We start from the raw sequence: 19,804 nt of genomic DNA on the forward strand, positions 1-19,804 counted from the left end.
GGGAGGCTGAGAGTGTTAATCACCATGCTGCATGCCTGGACCTTGGAAGGAACACTTTTCTAATAAACCAACACAACACAATTTTATTGAGCAACTGCTATTTTATCGGGATTAGGTTCAGTCCCCTTTGGGGATGCATGTCCCAATTTAAATGCTTCAATCATTTGCTTGATTAAACGGATCATCTGAGGTTTTAATAACCCTTCAAAGGTCAACCCAACTATATTAGTTAATCCAACAATCATCACTTGAACATCAATGATCTAAATGCACCACTTGGGACAGAGATTGCTAAAATGGATTAGAAAACAGGACCCAACTGTATGTTATATACAGGAAACCCACTTTAAATATAAATGTACACAGAGATCACATAAAGCAACAGGAACTCGCATTCACTGCTGGTCGGAATGCCACATGGTACGGCCACTTTGGGAAAACAGTTTGGCAGTTTCTCCCAAAAGTAAATATACTCTTACCATGTGATCCAGCAATTGCACTCTTTGGCATTTACTCAAAGAAACTGAAAAGTTATGTCCACATAAAACGTACACACAGCTGTGCATATGTTATAAGGTACTTACACTATCCATGAAGTGCTACGGTGTTATTGAAGGTAGACTTGGGAGTAGTGGTAACTGTGTATTGCAAACTTGGGGTCACCATTAAAAGAGGGTAGAAAGAGAAGTATAACTGAAGAACGGATGGAAAATGGACCCATATGAAACATTCAACGAAAACCATGAAAGGCAGAAAAAGAGTGGAAGACAAAAAAAATGGAAGATCAAGAACACGGGCAATAAATTAAAAAAAAGTAACAAATATGATAGACGTTAATCCAACTAGATCAATAACCACTTTGAATGTCAATGGTCTAAATGTACCAGTTAAAAGACGGAGATCGTCAGAGTGGACCAAAAACCAAGACCCAATGAATTCTTCAAAGGTACTGTACCTGTGACACCTGCCCACTCTGACTCTGAGGTCAAAAAAGAAAAAAACAAAAAAACAAAAAAAAAAAAAAAAAAACAAAAAAACAAAAAAAAAAAAACAAAAACAAAAAAACAAAAAAAACCCACGAAACCCTGAACTTTCTGTATGAACTATCCAGAGAGCCAAACTCTTTCCTTTTTGGGATCTTTTAGGTCAACTCACAACTGTACCTTTAAGCAACACTGAGAATGTATCGTTTTCCTCAGGTGTAGTTGGCAAGCTTCTGGGTTTGTTTTTTTCCTTTTTTAATGATGAGTACACCACATCACTATTCTCGGACTTTTTCCTCTTTTCCAAGCCTGTTTTTATTTCCTTGGTGGTTTTTATTTTTAAAGGGTTCTTCTTAATTAGGTATGGATTTATGGTGACCACATCAATGGGTTTATTGATTTATCATGAGTCACTGCTCTCCTTGGCCCAGGGCGGAGTGTTTATAACCATCATTATATTTGTTATTATTATTCCATTAACTATAGCATTATTACTAATTACAACAGAAAGCTGGAACAGTGACCATTGTGATTAGCAAGAGAGTGATGAACTCTGGATATAGGAACATCAGTCTTATTCCAGTCTACCATGCTGGACTACTTTTCCAAGTTTATCACTTAAGGCCAAAATCTCTCTGGAAAAGGTGACAACTTCCTGCTTAAGAAATCCTCTCAGATATTCAGGACACTGGTGCCTGAGCAGCATTTCATTTATGAGACTCATGAATCTGAGATGTGTGAATTTCTGGAGCATCACATAAAAAAAGGGCTGTCATTTGCATTTTATCATATGGGACTTAAGTTATATGGAAATTTTTTATTTGTTTAATTACTTCTTTCAACTATATCTTTCTAACTTTCCACTTATAACTATTTCTCCATGTTAACAAATCTAAAAACAAACAAAATAATCACGCAGTGTCTCTTTCCCCCTTTCTAGCAGCAGTGATCACTTAATATTTCCTGAGAAATCAATGCTCATTGAAGCAACAAAATAATACAAAGACATGAAAGGTTTCAATGGCTCCTATTTTTCCGGAAAAAAGTTCAAGTAGTAGCTTGGCTGATACTTACTAACATGACAAATAATAGACCTGTCAAGAATATTTATATGTATATTCATTCTAAGAGTAGTGAACAGGTGAGTACATACATATGTGCATATGTAATGGCATAGAGTTAACAATGTTGCTTGACTTCAAAAGAGAAAGTAAAAAATTCTATTATATAAACACACACTAGGACCGTATTTGTGCCTATGAAATAAGACATTAAAGTAAATGACAATTGTCATTGGTCTCCTCCAGCCCCATTTCTAGATTTATTAGCAATTCCTAGCAACAGATACAGCATAAGGGACCTGAAAGCATGCAGCATTATTGGACAAACCTTTCTGCATTGGGCAGGTACTTCCATGAGCATCTACACACAGAGCATAAAACAAGGACTCACAGAGAGACCTCAAAGCGTACTTAGCAGGCCACGTCCTTGACCTAAGGGAACTTTCAATCTAGCTGGGAAAAGACAAGATTTTCTCTATGTTCTTGTCCTATCTTAAGAAACATTATGAAACCACACAGGCCAACAAGTGGAATTTTTTTTTTTTTCCAACTGAAAATGTAATTGACATTGAAGTACTCAGAGTAAAAGTAGAATCTAGTACAGTGGAAGTGATTTTTCTTTTTTTTTAAATTTCCTAAGGAGAAGGTTTTAAGTTGCTTGGGCACTGGGGCAAAGAAATCACCTTCCACTAAAATCTTGAGCATTTTTTGCACATTCCGGTTTCTCCCTGAGCCAGCATCACAGTGTCACTGGGTCCCATTTGCATGTGTCAGCTCCTAAATAAGACTGAAAGCTTCCTGAAGGTACAGATGATGTCTTCGATTTTGTTTTTTGTTTGTTGGCTGCCTAAGCACATTACAATTATGTACCAAGGATTTGCCAAGCTGACTTGAGATGACTGAAATCAACTGAAGAAAGACATCCTAGGTAGGAAGGAATGCTGAGAGGCTACTACTATATTGGATGAAGTGATTAAAATCCAAAAAATTCTTGACAGGCAGGAACTATTACTTGAATTAAGTAAGATAAAAACCAAACAGGAATAACTGTAAATTATCCTATTGGATCTGAACAAATAACTGTAAAAGTTAAAAAAAAAAAAAAAAGAAAAAAGAGGGAGTAATGCAGCTTGCTGGAAAATGGCAAACATGAGGGGACAGAGTGTAGCATGGTCGCCAAAGCACGAAGGCCACGTTAGCCTAGGCTAACAGAGGCCAAGAGCAAGGAAATTTGGTTCTGGGTGCCAGGCATGAAGTGGGACACTGACAAAGCGTGATGTGCCCAGAAACCACAGACCTGGACAGTAACAGGAAACCCCTATCATACCGCAAGGGCGGGGAGGATGGGGAGAACAGGAGAAATCCAGTCTGGAGAAGGTAAGACTTTGTCAAAAATGTTGTCAAAACCAGATCTTTTGCCTTGTTTTAGAGGAGTAGTTTTGCTTCAATTTACAGCTTAGTTAATATAATTTCTATTATTTTCTCAAAAAAGACTTTGACACTTTATTACATGATGGCTATAATTAATGTCAGACTCTAAATTAAAATCAAAAATTCTATTTGATCATTTGGTTTCAAGCTGGAACTAAAGTATGTTTTGGCATTATTACCAACTGTTAGCAGCAAGTTCTGGAAACAGATGCAGTCTTGCTATGTGTTCTAAATATGAAACACATTGCAGAAAGGCTTGGAGATAAAAATATATGCTGCTTATGCACACTCACACTGTGCTATTTCCTGTCCTTATCAGCAATAAAAAGTTCCTCTTGTTTTGTCCCTTTGTTGTTCCAGGTGAACAAAATCTTCTTTCTTCTTTTTCCCTGTCTTCTTCCCTTATATCTTCTACATGCCTATCTTCCTGTACTTTTCTATCACCTTTCCTACTAATAATTTGTTTCCTTCAAGATTTACTGAGCATATACTATGTGCCCAAAACTGTGCTCGGTTGTAAGGTTTCCAAGTATGTACAACACAGTCACCATGCTTGAGCAGCTCACTTCCTGCAGAAGGCGAAAGGCATGTGAGCAAATGATGATACTAAAGGAAGGTATGTATCACGTTAGAAGTGTGTCCAAAGCCAGATATGAGAAATGGATGGGTGTGGGCAGAGGAATAAACTCTGAGAAAGGTGGTGGTCGGGGAAGGGATTCCTTTGGGGAAAGAGGTGGCTGAGAAAGATGAACAGGGCCCTGGCCAGCAGCGTGGAGGAGAGGGCTGGAGGCCTGCGTGGAAGTGGAAAACTGGCGCAGCTTACGTAAGGAATGCCAGGCATTCTTAGAGAAAAGGACCATCCTTTACCTAGGAGAGCAGCGAAGTCGCCAGATAAGTGGGTTATTATTTTTATCTGGGTCTGTTCTGTACTTGAATTGATTAAGAATCATCACCACAATGTAAATGTTTAATCCGCAGTCAATGGAAAAAGCTAAAGAAAAATCTTCATTAAGAAATGGACCAAAGGTACGGAAAACCATAATCTGGACCATTTGGGGACAACTGCTATGACAGCAGAAGTGTTTCCCCAGGAAGGAATGCATGCAACGCTTTCTGAAAAAAGAAGCACCACTGACAAAGTCATTGACAAGAGGAAATGGGGTGGGGGTATTCCCAGGAGGAGGGAGAGCAGCCTTGATGTTTTAAAAAACAGACTTAATATCCTTACAATAGAATACTATCCAGTGGTAAATGAAAGTGAGCTCTCGAGTCATGGGAAGATAGAGAGGGGCCTTAAATGCACATGGCAAAGTAAGAGAAAGAAGCCAGTCTGAAAAGGCTACAGACTGTATGATTCCAATTATACGACATTCTGAAAAAGACAGAACTATCAAGGCAGGTAAAAGATCACAGCCAGGGGCTGTGGGGGCTGGTGGGGAGGGATAGTCAGGTGGAGCCCAGGGTGATATTAGGGCAATGAAATTATTCTGAAGGACTCTGTGGTGGTAGATACATGGCATTATATATTTGACAAAACCCAGAGAAGCACAACACTGAGAGCGAACTCGAACTCGCTAACAACTATGGTCTTTAATTAAGAATAATGTATCAATATTGGTATATCAATCGTAACAAACTCACCACACAAATGCAAGCTGTGAATAACAAGACAAAATGGCGGGGGTTTGGGGGGTACAATGGGGTTAGGGGATAGATCTCAGCTCTACTTTATGCTCAATTTTTCTGTAAATCTAAAACTTCTCTAGAAAGTTTTAAATAAAACTGCTCTAAAAAATAAAGTAGCAATATAAATATATGTATACATAAAACAGTATGTTTCTACCATTTTGAAGCTCACAATACAACTTACTTTCTGCACTGGTTTTTATCAGGTAAGGCAAGCTTTCTTTGCTAGAAGTCCTAAGAAAAACAAATCCCTGGGCAGACATCATTCACTCCTTGCACAAAATTCTGAGACACGTGGACGGGCAATTCTGAGTAATCTGTTCACCCAGGCCAGCGGAGGCCCAAGGAATTAACTGACATGTCTGAGAACAGCACAAAGAATCTTCAGTGACAATGAAACCAAAACTCGGGGGTTCCCTCAGTCACACTGCCTCCACCCTCTCCTCGGATCCCAGGGAACCCCAGAAGTCACCGTGGCATTAAAAAATTAACTTTAATACTTCTAGTGAAGTGAGGTTCAAGCTCGCAAGCTTTCTCCTATGAAGAGAAAGGGACTGCAGCAAATCTTTTAGTAAACTCTGTAGCCATGTCTTTGCCATCCCTGCATAGGCACGAGCCCCTTCATTTCTACATCTTTTCCTCATGTGTGGGTGGTTGCACATGGACCAAAAACCAGTCCTCACGAAAACAACTGACAAGAACCATGTGTGGAGTCAGAGTCAGGCCATGTACGCAGGCTTCATGGGAAGCTTCCATACCTCAGTCTAACTACAAGTAACAGCAAATAGCATACAACCCAGTCCCCTCAGTTCTGTGAGCAGGCCCAACTAACCCGACTGATCTGGTCAGAGTGGAAACCACTTCTTGGGTCCTTAGCACCCGGTGCTCAGAACTCTCGGTAAACTGAGGTCCCAGGATGCCCTGAACCTGCCCCTCCCCCCAGCAAGAAGATAAAAACCTCAACTGCTCGCGTCAGAAGAGAGCCTACCTTTAGAGAAAGCAAGATGAATTCCCACTTCTAGAAAGCAAAATAACCCAACCAATCGCTGTCGATAACACAGAGAAGAATACTGAACAACATTCCACTGGTAACACAGGGCTTGCCTTTGTTTAGGGTCTATTAAATTTAATAACTTCCCCCTCTGTGGCTTTAAACAGAGAACTTCTTCAAAATAAGAGTGGCTCCTATTAAACTTAATTACTTGCCCGTGGCTGCTGTGGCCGAGGTGTGTCTACCCGACAGGTGGCTCTTAATAAAGAAATGGTTCTGTAGTAAAAAAAAAAAAAAAGTAGATGTTCTAGTGTTTTATTATCGTTGCTTTAACTTTCTGGTTTATTAGTATTAATTGCTGGAGTTTTCCTTTTAACCTCTCTTAAGGCGTCACTCCCTCCTGTGAGTTAAGAGTGGCCCAGTGAAAATAAATGTGCACATATACTTGGCACATTACTGAAGCTGCCGGTTTCAAAACTGGACTCGGGGGACTTGACAGAAACTCGGTTATAAGGGACATTTAAAGATGAAGTGAAGCAAACACTGCTCCATTTGAAATCACACGAAACCACCCCTCCCGATCAGCCCTGAATGATCAAATGGGGTTTTTCCACTGGCAATTTCTCGATTTTGTGGTAGTAATAAAATAATTTTTAGTAACTTTATTTATTAGACTAATGCCAATTCTGCTGACCTTTGGAAATATTATAGTTTAGCGACTAAGAGTCATAAAAATAGAGACATCTTGACTAGTCCTGCACAGTTGATTAAGTGGAATTTTTTGATATTTAAATATTTTGAAAGAAGAAAATCAAGACCATTTGCTGAAACAAACAAAAAAATAATATGTAACCTTCAAAGAGATTACAGTTCCTAACTCTGTCTCATGTAAGAAAAAAAAAATCATGCACACAACCTGCATGGGCCTCTCCCAGAGTAAGAGAGGCAGACAACACGTATGACCGTACCCTTGCGTCTCTAATTCACGTATCTTAACTCTCTAAGAGACCCCTCAAAAGCATCACAGAGGTCCATGGGCACAACGACCAAGACCACAGAAAAATGCTTGTATGAGTCCCTTTCACTTCACTTACGCCAAAGAGCAGGACAGACTTAGGTCAGTCTAAGGGGCTTCACTCGGCTGGGTGGGGCAGGAGATGCGTTATCAGCAGGGAATGAACTTACGGAGGGTCTCCTTCCAGAGACCAGCGATAGATAGCTCCTACGCTACGCTAACCCACAAGTCAAAGAAACAGTTGTGTCTCTTTTCATATCGGATAATTACATAAAATACATTTTTGAAAGTCTGCAATTATTTACTTACATAGTATTTTGTAATGACCTGCAGAAAAGTAATTACCATCTTTGTGCCAAGCCTCACAAGTGCTTTGAACATCAAAGATGCCAGGGGTGATAACATTATGACAATGATAAAGACACACAATGGTTTAGGCTGTTTGTGGGCTTACTTGTCCTCACCTTGCCACACCCTGCTCTTTGACAGAATCAGTGAGAAACAATTTTGGCAACCTCTGTGGAGTGAATATTCTTTTAGGATCTTATAAGATTAAATGAGATAATGAATAAAAATCCCTCAGGGGTGGAGGATGCTACTTAAATACTGATTGTAAGGTGATAAGGCCATGCTTGTCATTGTGAGTATGGGAGGGGAGGGGAACCAACCCCTGTGGGCCTCATCCTGCCCTCCAATGTCTCCAGACTGGTTTCTGATAAGAAGCATTTGAGTTTTCTCATTCTGCTGAATAGGAACTAAACTCATTACAATACAGGAAGCCCTACTGATCAATTACACGACAGTAATTTATTGTTTGGTCATGAACCCATGACTGCTGCTATTATTTTTGTTATAATATTGAAGGCTATTCAAGGTTAAGGAAATATTTCCTCAATCTTTGTTTTGTGCTCGTGAACTTCAAGACATCTGGCTTTGCATCTTTATTGGTGGTAAAGGAGGGACTGCAGGTAACATACGTTTATCATCTTATTCTCTCTATACCTTGCCTCCATGAGGGCCACAGCAGGGACAACACAATATAGCATCCATCACTGTCATTCTCGTAATTCATTAAGGTCTAGCATTTGTAGCTACACATGAAAAATTACTCGGGGCGGTGGTGGGGGATGGGGGAGATACCCAAAAAGGAAGTTGTAAAATCGGATTCTCTGAAGATCTTCAAGTACGTTAAATGATGATCTTCCTTTGGAATGGTCTTTTAGGATGAAATGGAATTTCCTTAGGAACGGTACTTCCTGAAAGATCTTTCTGGTTGCTCTTATTCCTATGATCCCTTAGAAAAGAACATGATCACGCTATTCTTCCAACATTGTAATGAAATAGTTATTTTCTCCTAGTATGTTATTGACCATTTGTGAATGGCTCCCACCTGCTTTTAGCGCTACACACATCATTTTGAATCTGTATAGTAATAATGACAGCAAACACTGAGGACTTCTACGGGCTAGGCACAGTGCTCAGTGCCTTATGAATGCCATCTGAGGATCCACTCACCTAAATATTTAAATTTTTGTTTGTTTGCTTTACCTCTGCTCTGTGGTGGATCCATTTTACAAAGCAAATAATCCCCTTTAAGAGTTCAGATTTTTATCCACTTGACTCATTTAAGCTAGTGCTTGCCTGCATATTAGATACAGATAAGCAATTATTACAAAACAACTTTTGGTTCATACTATCAGCTGCACTCTGTGGAGCACATAGCGTGTGTGCAGTGTGTGGCAGTATTTTATATAAAGCATCCCACGGTCCCTCACAGTAACTCTAGGAGATTAATATTATGTCTCTAATTTACAAATAAGAGATCTAAGTTTCGGAGAAGTAAGGAACTTGCCCACCAGGTACATGACCTGGGACTCAAACCTGGGTCTGAACTTTCAGTCCTACCATACAAGTAAGGACTTCTTTCTCACCCATGAGCCTCTGAGGGTATTTCTGTCCCCCTTCGTATAAGGAGATAAGAACTGAGTTCTCTACACAAAAGCACCAACTGCTCTGGAAAGCATCTCAAAAAGGGAATACAGGACTGCCTAGAGATGGAGAAGAAGTTTAATATTTTTGCTGCCCATCTTATGGAGAGAAAGCATCCTAGACCTTAGGCTTTAGATCTCGGGGGAAATAAGACAGAAAATATGCAACGTGGCACCTTGAAACCCAGGAGACAGACTCTATTCTTCTTGGGATGTTCCTGGGACCGGCCGCCAGGGAAGCGAAAGTGGCACTCCCTGGGGCCAAGGTGACTTGGTCCCCAAGCCCACCAGGCAGCACTCTGGGGTAAGGGCATAGCCCCATGCCCAAGAGCAAGGTCAGATAAATCAGGGCTCCTCCAGTTCCCTGACAGTCCCCATCTAGTTCTTTCTTCCTGTTTCCCAACATGCTGACAAGAGGGATTTTCTGTTCTCCTCCCTTTAATGTTTACACAGAACCTCCCACCGTGGCATCACGTTTACTTGGCCAGGAATGACTCAGAGAAATGTTTGGGGTAGGAGGAAAAAACTGGACGAAACTCAGTTTTAAACTAGTTTAGAGCAGAGGCTCATTTGTACCCTTGGCCTCCGATCAATCTATGGCTGGGTAATTCACCTGCTTCTGCTCCTACTGCCTCTCCTGTGAAACGGAAAGAGTTGTGTGGTACTGACTTCTGGAAAGGTTTTAAATAAGCCTCAGTCAGTGGACTCAAAACAATCTCACGATCCCATATGACACATATAAATGGTGAACAATAGCGACTCCACATTTACGCGGCGTGTTTTCAGTGTTCTTTCCCCTGGTTTTCCCGTTCAATCTTCTGAGAATGCACCTGGGTGAGGAACCTCTGTAGAACAGTGTCCCTAAAGCTGCAATCACTCCCTGAGGTTTTGTCCTCTAGGTACAGCCAGAGGACAAACAGCCAAATCTGCTTCAGCCACAGAGGGTTGGACGGACAGAAGCCCCAGAGGACCCTAAACAGAAGCAAGTTTGCGCCAATCTGTCCTGGCCAAGCGTCATTTTGGCCCTATGTGAAACAAAACAGACTTGGCAGAAAATACAGAAGTAGTGACCAGAACTCATTCAACACCGTCCAGCCCCGTGCCTCGGATCCCACATCCACCCTCGTTCTCCCCCTGTGCTTCACTCATCCCTTCCCGTGTCTTTAACCGATGTTTGTCTAAAGGAGGCAGTAATTCCTGTAAAGGGAAGTGATAACTAAAATTTAATACTCTGCGCAATTCCCCCAAGAAATACCACTTGATTCATAAAAATCGTAACAACCGTCATAATGAAAAGGGGTCAAAGGGGTAACATAGTTTTCCAAAGAATCTTGTGGTTCTCCCTCCACCCCTCTTCTTACCCTACTCACCCCTGCGGGAGTCCATCTGCTGTAGAAAATGTGAAGGCACTAGGACCAGAGAGCCCTTTCCTGCCATTCGCTTGAGAAACAAAGCCTTCCCTCCTCCCAAGTGGAAAGAAATAAAGGAGTCTGAGCTAATCAAAACCTGCAAGCCTCCTGGTGGAGTTTCAGCTTGTCAGTGATGCAACTCAGCGGAGTGAGTAGCGGCTTCGAGCTTTGCAGAAAATGAGAGAGGGAGAGAAACAGAGACAGAAACACAAAGAGAAAGAAAGAGAGGCATTAAGCTGGCCAGGAGTCAAACAGGTGCACGGAGCGCGACCGCTGAGCAGAGTGTGTGACACACGGAGGATCCAACTGTGTGTGCCTCAGTGGGTCTACTTTCTGTGTGGGGGGCCGTGCTCTGGTCTGCGTGTCAGGGCTGTCCTGAGATTCACGGAGAGATTTTTTTTCTTATTCACAGGACTCATACAGTTGGCCGAGAGCCTCTAACTCTTCTCTAACTGCCAGCGTGAAGGCTGTGTACACTTTCAGGCTCTCTACCATGAATTCTCTCATGATAGCGAGAGAAGGCCAGAACGTGCGCCTCGTGTACTTCCACCATGAGCTACAGATCTCTGCGGTGCCTCTGGAATAACGGTTGTGGGAGCTCTGCTGCTGCCAGGCTGAGAGAGTCTGCGGCTGCTGGACCGTTCGTGCACAGGCAGCGACATCAGTCTGGATAGGCCGCACGGGGGGCCACACATGGTCTCTTAAGACTCTTCCAGGCCTGGCCACACTTCAAATGACTAGCTTCTGTTAAGGATCTTAAATTTGCCGGGGTCCTGTCTCAGAACAAGCCAGCTTGGACTTCAGGGGGTTAAGAGGCTCTAGAGATGGAAGGCTGTGCCATCGGTCTGTAAGCTGGCTTACAGGCGGATGTTGAGAAGGAAAGGAACGCAAGCAGAGGAAGGCCAGGTGTTAGACCTTCAGGAGAAGGCCCCAGTGGAGACGGTGCCCACCAAAGGGGCCACAATTCAGCAGGGCTAATGCTGGGTGGCTTTCAATGTCATTTTAAGAAAATGATGCCAGCTCTGGTGGGTGTTTAGTCTTTTAACTTAAAATGTTTAAGGACTTGATAACCCCGTTATTCAGAGGACCCGGTTTGCCAGCTGTCATACCGTGGCCCACACACCTCTCATAGATAGTTCCTGTGAGCCTCGGCCCGGCCTACAACCCCAGCCCCACACCTGCACGGGAGTGGGTTTATAGTTAAAGTGTGGTCTTTACCTGAAATGCGCCTGGGCACGTCGGTGATGGCAGGAAGCCCCGTGCCCCGTGTGGAAGACAGCGGGGTGGTGGAGTGAATGGACGGGGACGTCATCTGGCTCAGGTAGGAGGGATAAGACTGGTCATAGGACCACGGCGGGGAAGACTGTGCCTGCCTGGGGTCTGGGAAAAAGAAGAAAAATCTTTAGTGTACTGGCCACTTGTGGACTTCAAACATGCAACCCCAAACTGAGAAAGGAGAAAGCAAGAGTAAAATGACACTCTATAAGGAAGTGTTTATTTCCTTTGACCCCAGCCTTTCAGGCCCTGTGTGGCACACAACTTTCTAGTTTCAGAGTGACAAAATGGATCGTGCACATCGACTATTTCTCACTCACACATTAAGTGTTTCTATTTGGAAAGTCTAATGGATACTTAAAAAACAACTTGCTTCAGTTATCTTTACAAAATTGAATTTTACTTTATTTATTTTCTGTATCTTCTCATATTACTTCCATGAACACTTTTTATAACTCTCAACTTTTTTTTTAAGTCAGATTTTCTTTAACAACCAACTTAGCTAAAGAACAGTTTCACTGTACTTTTCCCTGCAGCATACCCAGCTGCTATCTTTCAGATGTGTCTTTTGGTTTTAAAGTGCAGAATTCCATGATTTCACTTTCTCTCCAGGCAGGTCAATGGATGGCACTTTCTAGCAGGGAGGGTTAGGAGGTTGGGGGTCGGGAGGAGAACAGAGGGAGCAGCATGTGAGAAAAACCCAGAGGAGGACAGTCAGTTACAGGATTCTCATGCTAGAACTACTCCAGAAAATGACCTTTAAGAAAGGGATAAGCTCAGATCATGATCTCAGGGTCCTGATCTCAGGGTTGTGAGATCAAGCCCCTTGTCAGGTTCTGTGCTGAGTGTCAAGCCTGCTTAAGATTCTCTCTTTTCCTCTCCCTCAGCTCTTCCCTCCACCCCCCAACTTAAAAACAAACAAACAAACCAAAAAAACTGGAAAGCTTCATCACCATACAGTTTCAATGTTAAGCATATGAGTTTCTGACAGAAAATGACCCAAAAACAGAAGAGCAAGGACACATCTTTAATCTTACTGGAATCTGTTTTAAAGATGCCACATGTTTGGAATACAGCCTAGTGTTACCTACCGTCACTGTAATAATAAAAATAACAGGCAGCCAACTTGTTAGGGTTAACTGCTGAGCATTAACAATATCTTTTGATGTATCTCTATGGGGTTTCCTGGAGGCACAAGTTCAAGGCCAAGTACATTTATCAAAAGAGTTTCAGTCTACAGAAGAAAAAAACGTAAATTTGTCATATATTTCCAGTGTGCATTTCAAATTAATTTTGTTCTTACTGGAAGGCTAATCAAACAGATTCATAAGCAAATTTCTCTTAACTTTTTTTTTTTTTTGCTACTTCCAAAATGTTTTGCTAGTTTTAAAAATTCTAATACACCAGGCTGTTCACAAGACAGCATTGTATACTAGAATATTCAGGGACTTTGTGATGAGCGGAATGGGGTCAAGTTCTAAGACTTCTACTTTCTAGCTGTGTGAACTACCCAGCAACTCTGAGCCTCGGTTTCCTCAGGTTATATCCGAATCACAGTTTGTAAAAATTACAAGAGAAAACTAGGGGCGCCTGGGTGGCTCAGTGGGTTAAGCCTCTGCCTTCGGTTCAGGTCTTGATCTCAGGGTCCTGGGATCGAGCCCCGCATTGGACTCTCTCCTCAGCAGGGAGCCTGCTTCCTCCCTCTCTCTCTGCCTGCCTCTCTGCCTACTTGTGATCTCTGTTTGTCAAATAAATAAATAAAATCTAAAAAAAAAAAAAATGTCTTCACAAGAGAAAACCATATGGAGAGGACTAGCACAAGGAGGCACCCAGTAAGTATTGACTCTTATCTTAAAAAACAAAACAAAAACAAAAAACCTCCCGGTGACACAAGGATAGTCCCACAGTTAGAACACATCTGAATTGGCACTAATACATTTGGACCAGGCTTAAAACTATTCTCCTAACACCTATCAGCCTCTGAAAATGAAAAGCTTAAGTTTTTAAAACAATATGTTTGAATAGTCAATGCAGGCTTATCTCTAAAAATAAAAATGAGTACAACAAGACATGGGTATTTCTGAAATGGTCCCTCCTTTAAAGCCTCTTGGTTTTTCCATACAATCAAAGCCAGTTAGTTTCAGCTATTTCTTGTTTATTTGTTCAATTCAGAAACAATTTATTTAAAGGCTGTCTAAATAGGACATACTGAGTCAAAATAATGAAATACATCTGGATATTTATCTGATGTTTACTGTATCAACAGATACATAGGAAAATTTCATCCAGCTCAATTTTAGGGAACATTTACTGGATTTTGCAACTTGAAAAAAAGTATGGTACTGTAAATGGTTAACAAACTTTTCCTTCAGAAATCTAAGGGGAACTTGGTCATTAAAGTAATGAACTTCTGTGCTTTAAAATGTTCAAGGCTGAGATTGTATAGATTGGCAACATTTCAAATCAGAGTGAGTGGTCCTTGTGATATATCTGATACCAACATACTTCCTTGTTTTAACCATTAATGTAATTCATTACATTTCAGACGTAAATACAAATGACCTTCAGATGGAAAAGGATGCATTCCTTACAGCACCCGAAGGCGATCTCATAAAGGCAAGGCCTTCTCTCAAGCCACGTTTTCAATAGACAAAAAGGACCCATAGATAACCCATAGATAACTGAGCTGTGCACACAGGATTCCGATCCGGATTTGAGTTCTAATCTAACCTGACCAGATACCTTCTGAAGCAAGCAGTTTAACCTGCATGTCTGTTCCTCTACTGTAACTCGCTGTTAGCAGTAGCACAGGGCTCCCTGCCTAAAAATGGGAAAAAATACAAAGAAGTGTAAAGAATGACTAGAAGTATTAATGTTTAAAACATATCACTGAGGAATCGGGGAACTTAATGTGGGCAGCCTTTCAGTTCTCCTGGAGCAGGCGGGCAGCCCAGTCCAGGGGGAACAAGTGAGCTTTCTAGTGGAAGGATAGGAGTTGGAACCTTGGCTCTATGATTTATAAGCTGCATGGCTTCAGTGGTGGTAGGGAACTCTCTGAATTTTGGAGGGGAGACAAGCTCCCCTCAGTGCTGAGCAAGCCACTGAAACTTCCAGGGCCTCAACAGCTCATCTGTAAAATGGGAATAAAGACGCTTCTTAGGGTTGCTGGGAGCATTCCATGAACACGGCCTTATCTGATAAGTCATCTGGCATTCCTGGTACATATTAAGTACATCATAAATATAAGTGATTATTGCTAGCTGTGAAATGAGTACTGTAACAACAGCTACCTTTTTGTTACAAAAGTAAATGAGATAATGTAAGTAAAAGCATTCGGTAACTGTCAAGTGCTATATTAAAATTATTACTGCTCTTCTTTAGGAGCTCACGTGGTCAAGGCCCTGCTGTGTGACAAGGGTTGGGTTTCTTAATGTTGCTGGGCTTCAATCGCTTCACCTGTAAAATGGGTATGATACCATCTCAGAGCTGTCGTAAGGACTAAATAATACACAGGGAGTGGCAAATCATCATTCAAAAAAATTAAAAATCTGACTCTAAACCATCCAGGAGGGCTGGGTTGTCTCGTGTTATTCTTGAAGGTTTCTAAGATCAGACCCAACACAAATAGTAAATGCTTGATAAGCAAACATTCAAGGAACCTCCCAGGGTGGTTTGAGTGAATAATGAAATTTTATAACGAAGTAGTAATTAGTCATCCTCTAACTTCCCCTCAGGTGATAAAAGAAGTTGTATCAGTGAGGGTTTAGTTTTTATATCATGTCCCTGACTTCCAGTTCCAGGATATACACCAGAACAGTCTAACAAAGGACAGTTTTGCTTTTACCAGAGGTCCTACCTGAAGATCTCCAAGATTAGCGAAAATCACTTCTCACTATCCTTAACAAGTGAGGTCTCTCTTTTTGTTTTTTTGTCCCAGAGGACAGACTGACGAGCCAAGCCAATCTTTTTCAGGGTGACCATCTTATGATTCTATGATAATGACCAACTTAAGGAGAGAGAGTTGCTATAAAAAAAATAAGACACAAGAACTGCCACATGGGGGTTCACTAGATCTCATAAAAAATAATTTTAAAAAGACACAGTAATCTCTAAAAAAAAAAAAAAAAAAAAGTAACAGTCTCCAATAGCCCAAGGCCTTCTCTAATACGCTGTGAATGATGTCATCAATCCCAACTCCACTGTTTCTGACCTGTGTGATCTTGGACAAATCATACAATCTATCCAATCTTCAAGCTTCCTAGTCTGTAAAATGGGGATAAATAAGAAGACCTTCCTCCTCAGGTTGTTGGGAAGATCAATCGAGATAAAGTAGTAAAGAGTGAGCTCATGAGAAGAACCCAACACATGTTCACCACTGTTAAGACCTCTACCTTTCCCAAACCTTCATTCTGCGTTAGTATTTCCAGCCCATATCTCTTATCCTAGCAGAGGACAATTTTTAGAAAGCTTCCTGTAAGTTCTGAAGTCCACTGTTTGGAGAAAATATCCACGTGGGTCATGTCAATAACCTTTATGATCATTTACCTTTAACCGCGTTCTTTCTTAGTCCTGGTTTCTCCCAGACCGAGAAATCCTAATCAGTTTAGTGTATTTTTTAATATGTACACCTTAACTTTTTTCAAACCCGTAGTGGAAAAAAGAGCTATGTATAAAATATCTTGACTTCCTAAATGTCCCATCACCAAGAAAACATAATCCTATCTTAAATATACAATTATAGCATATTTGCTTTGTTATGGACAATTATTAATGCTTACAGTAGAGAAAAGTCACCTTAACCTGATCTCATTAGCAGTTTTGGAACTCAACTTCCTGAAGAAACTTGAGACTTCTGGGATTCGCTCTGAACTTGGGTGAGTCAGAGCAGGTGACAGATAAGGTTTTCAGGCATCACTGTTCAATCCTAAGGTTGCTACCCGGGAAGGGCGTAGGGCCTTGCTCTGAGACAAACCTACTAATTAGCCATTCACACACAACAAACGGTCTGCACCCTGACTTCAGGTCCCACGGGGCTGAAAGAACCCTCTCCTTCAGTCCATCCCGCCCAGAGTTAGAGCAAACTATTTGTCCCTCTAACTCTGCAGGAACAGAGGGAGGTACTGTGTCCTCCACTCCAACATAAATGAGAATATTCTCGATTTTTGTGTCTCTGAGGATAAAAGTAACTACCTATAAGCAACTAGACATAAGCGCCCACGAGCTTTCAGAGGATAAGTAAACTTCCTTTCTCAGAAATTTTTCGAAAGAAATGAAAACTGCTGTTGAGCTTTAAATATTTTATGGTGTTTTAAAACCGTCATTCACTACTTTCACATGAGAATCTTCAGGAACAGTATCGATATTATTTTTATGACCATATTATAGAAATTCAAAGGATCGGCATATGTTTTTATACAGATGGTACAATTTAAAAACAAAACCTTCAGTGCTGCTTTTTTTTTTAATGTGCACATACTCCTTAGTGCCTGAGAAATCTGAAATCCTAAACAGCACATGAGCATTTAAATAGGCCTGTACCCTATTTCTCCCCGAAACTTCTCTGCTCTCACCTAAAATGGGGGTTTTAAAAGGGAACCTGTGATCAAATTTAACCTATAAGATAAACCTGAGAGAAAATCAGGTCTTCCCTCTATGAGGGCTGCCGTACTCACAGCCAGGAAGTGACAAAGCAAAATGACTAAATGAGAGAGAGGAGTAAAAGCAGCAGAGGGACCTAGGAGCAAAAGAGGTCCTGGAGCCTAGATGAAACCAGCGAGAAGATGGGCACCAGGTTGAACCATGCAAGCATGCCAAGAACCACCACCAGGCACATAAGGTCAAGCTACTTAGTAGACACCTCAAATCTATAACTACACCCTTCCAGAAGAAATCGTGGTTTCCTTTGTGAGAACAGACCAATTCTAGCTACTAAGAGTTCAGATTGAATAAAAAGGAACCAGTCATTCAACATGAAGAACCCTTCAAAATAGACAGAGGGGCAAACTGTAAGAGACTCTTAAAGGTAGAGAACAAACTGAGGGTTGCTGGAGGGATGTGGTGGGGGATGGGCTAGATGGGGGATGGGCATTAAGGAGGGCACCTGTTGTGATGAGCACTGGGTGTTGTACGAAAGTGATGAGTCACTGAATTCTACTCCTGAAACCAATACTGTGTGATATGCTAACAACTTGAATTTAAATAAAAACTTGGGGGAAAAAAAAAAGAATCCCTCAGCGTCGGTTTTATCTGAGGCAGAGTCTGTCAGAGACATCGCTACTATCAACAGGGTGCAGGGCTGCTCCTCCACATAGCTTATATTTTAAAAAGACACTAGAAGCCCAGACGTCAGCGTACATTTCACTGTCTCTCTCCCAACTCACTAAGTCAAGGGCAAGGCTCTTCTTAGCCATCCCTTTTCCATCTGTGGCGTACAAATGGTCATTACTGCCACCTTAACAGGGCTTTTGAGGGGCAGGGGGAGAGAAGTTCTTGCATGGTGTTCTGATGAACCAAAAAATTATCAATTTTTATTGCGATAAACAGCTTCTGTATGCCCATGGGCCAGTGGGATGGTCTAAGGGGCAGACAGGACACAAAAGAGCTTTCCTGCCTTGAAGAAGCTTATGCAAGCAGTTGGGGATGTTAAAATGGAAAGATGTAAACAATTAATTCAGAAATGTTCAGAGTATGTTCTTGTGTCTTTTAAAAAAATGCTCTAAAGATAGAAATGAACCATGAGGCATCAATGTCAGAGCAGATATCCTAAGTTCTCTTTCTAGAGGGCTGTTTCTTCTGCTTGGGCTACTTGGAGGTTGTTCCAGAAACTCCCCAAAACAAAAAGTATAGAAGACGACATACCCCAGCGATGCTTCCAAATCCTAACTTGGGAAGAGTGGTTCCCATGTCTCAAGGTGTCTAAGCGCCAGGCAAAAATGGAGACAACCATCTATTTAAAGCTGTGGACATAAGAAGAGCAAGCTCTCTTCTTTGAGTCGCATCACAGCTTCTGAAGTTCGATCACCGGTATGGGGGAAAGGAAGGAGTGGCCATTCATCTCCTAAAATGGTACTGAAAGAGTCATGGCTCCGAGAGGATCCATACTTTCAAATGACTAGAAAGCGAATTCCATGTCTGCATAATTGAACTCTAAACACGTGAGGACAAAAAAAAAGAGAGGAAGGAGGCAGAGCATTAGAAAAAAGCCACCCTAGGAAAATGAACTGGCTCTAAGAAAATATGCAGACGTCTGTCTTCTCTTCAGTTTGAATGAGTTTGAGTCTGGGGGGAGCCGAGGGGGAACAGAGCTGTATGAAAGTCCGGCGAGAGGTAACGTGGAAAATCAATGGTTGCTCTCAGTGGGCCTCCTTTTGTAAACACTTCAGTTAAACGTGTGTAGCTGTGAAGAAGGGCCTGCTTTCCTAAGAATCACTCATAACAAGGCACACCCGCACATGGCGTTGAACTTCATGCAGAGATGGAAGGAAACAAGTTAACAGTGGCAAAGCCCGAACTAGCGCACAAAAGGCTTCTTCCTGCTTGTGGTGCCAGCAGGTTTCTGTGTAATGTGACCCGACAGGAGCCCACGGTTTCTGCCAAAGCTCCGTGTGCCTGTGGCAGCACCTTCTCTATTTGGGGAACACGGTACAGTTAGAAAGCTCCACGTTCCCACTGTTATCCTCCACCCATTTTTTTACCCTAATCAGCACTCACATCAGCCTGTGTAAACCTCAAATATTTCTTAAGAAAACTGGGGTACTTAAAAGGAACTGTGTAGAGTCTAATAGTTTATGACTTGTGCCCTGTCAATTGCTATCAGGGTCAAATATAGCCAGTCATCTCAACAGAGAGAGGCAGGTTTACAATTTCCTACCCTAAACTATGTCTGTTGTACTACTATCATTCACAGTACAAATAGACTCACGTTCATATGTACATTAATTCCCATTTCAAAACAATTTACACTAA

The 19,804-nt window shown here is 41.6% G+C and overlaps 1 protein-coding gene across 1 annotated transcript in view; it reads right to left on the reverse strand.

The window, feature by feature from the left end:
* Positions 1 to 19,804, reverse strand: part of LOC111147562 (runt related transcription factor 2) — a 206,863-nt gene that overhangs the window by 20,635 nt on the left and 166,424 nt on the right. The window contains 1 exon segment of the mRNA XM_022503664.1: positions 11,783 to 11,944. Coding sequence (XP_022359372.1) covers positions 11,783 to 11,944 — 162 coding nt within the window.

This window comes from Enhydra lutris, unplaced genomic scaffold (assembly GCF_002288905.1).
Source record: "Enhydra lutris kenyoni isolate GAN:26980312 unplaced genomic scaffold, ASM228890v2 scaffoldscaffold17, whole genome shotgun sequence".
Taxonomy (NCBI): Eukaryota; Metazoa; Chordata; class Mammalia; order Carnivora; family Mustelidae; genus Enhydra; species Enhydra lutris.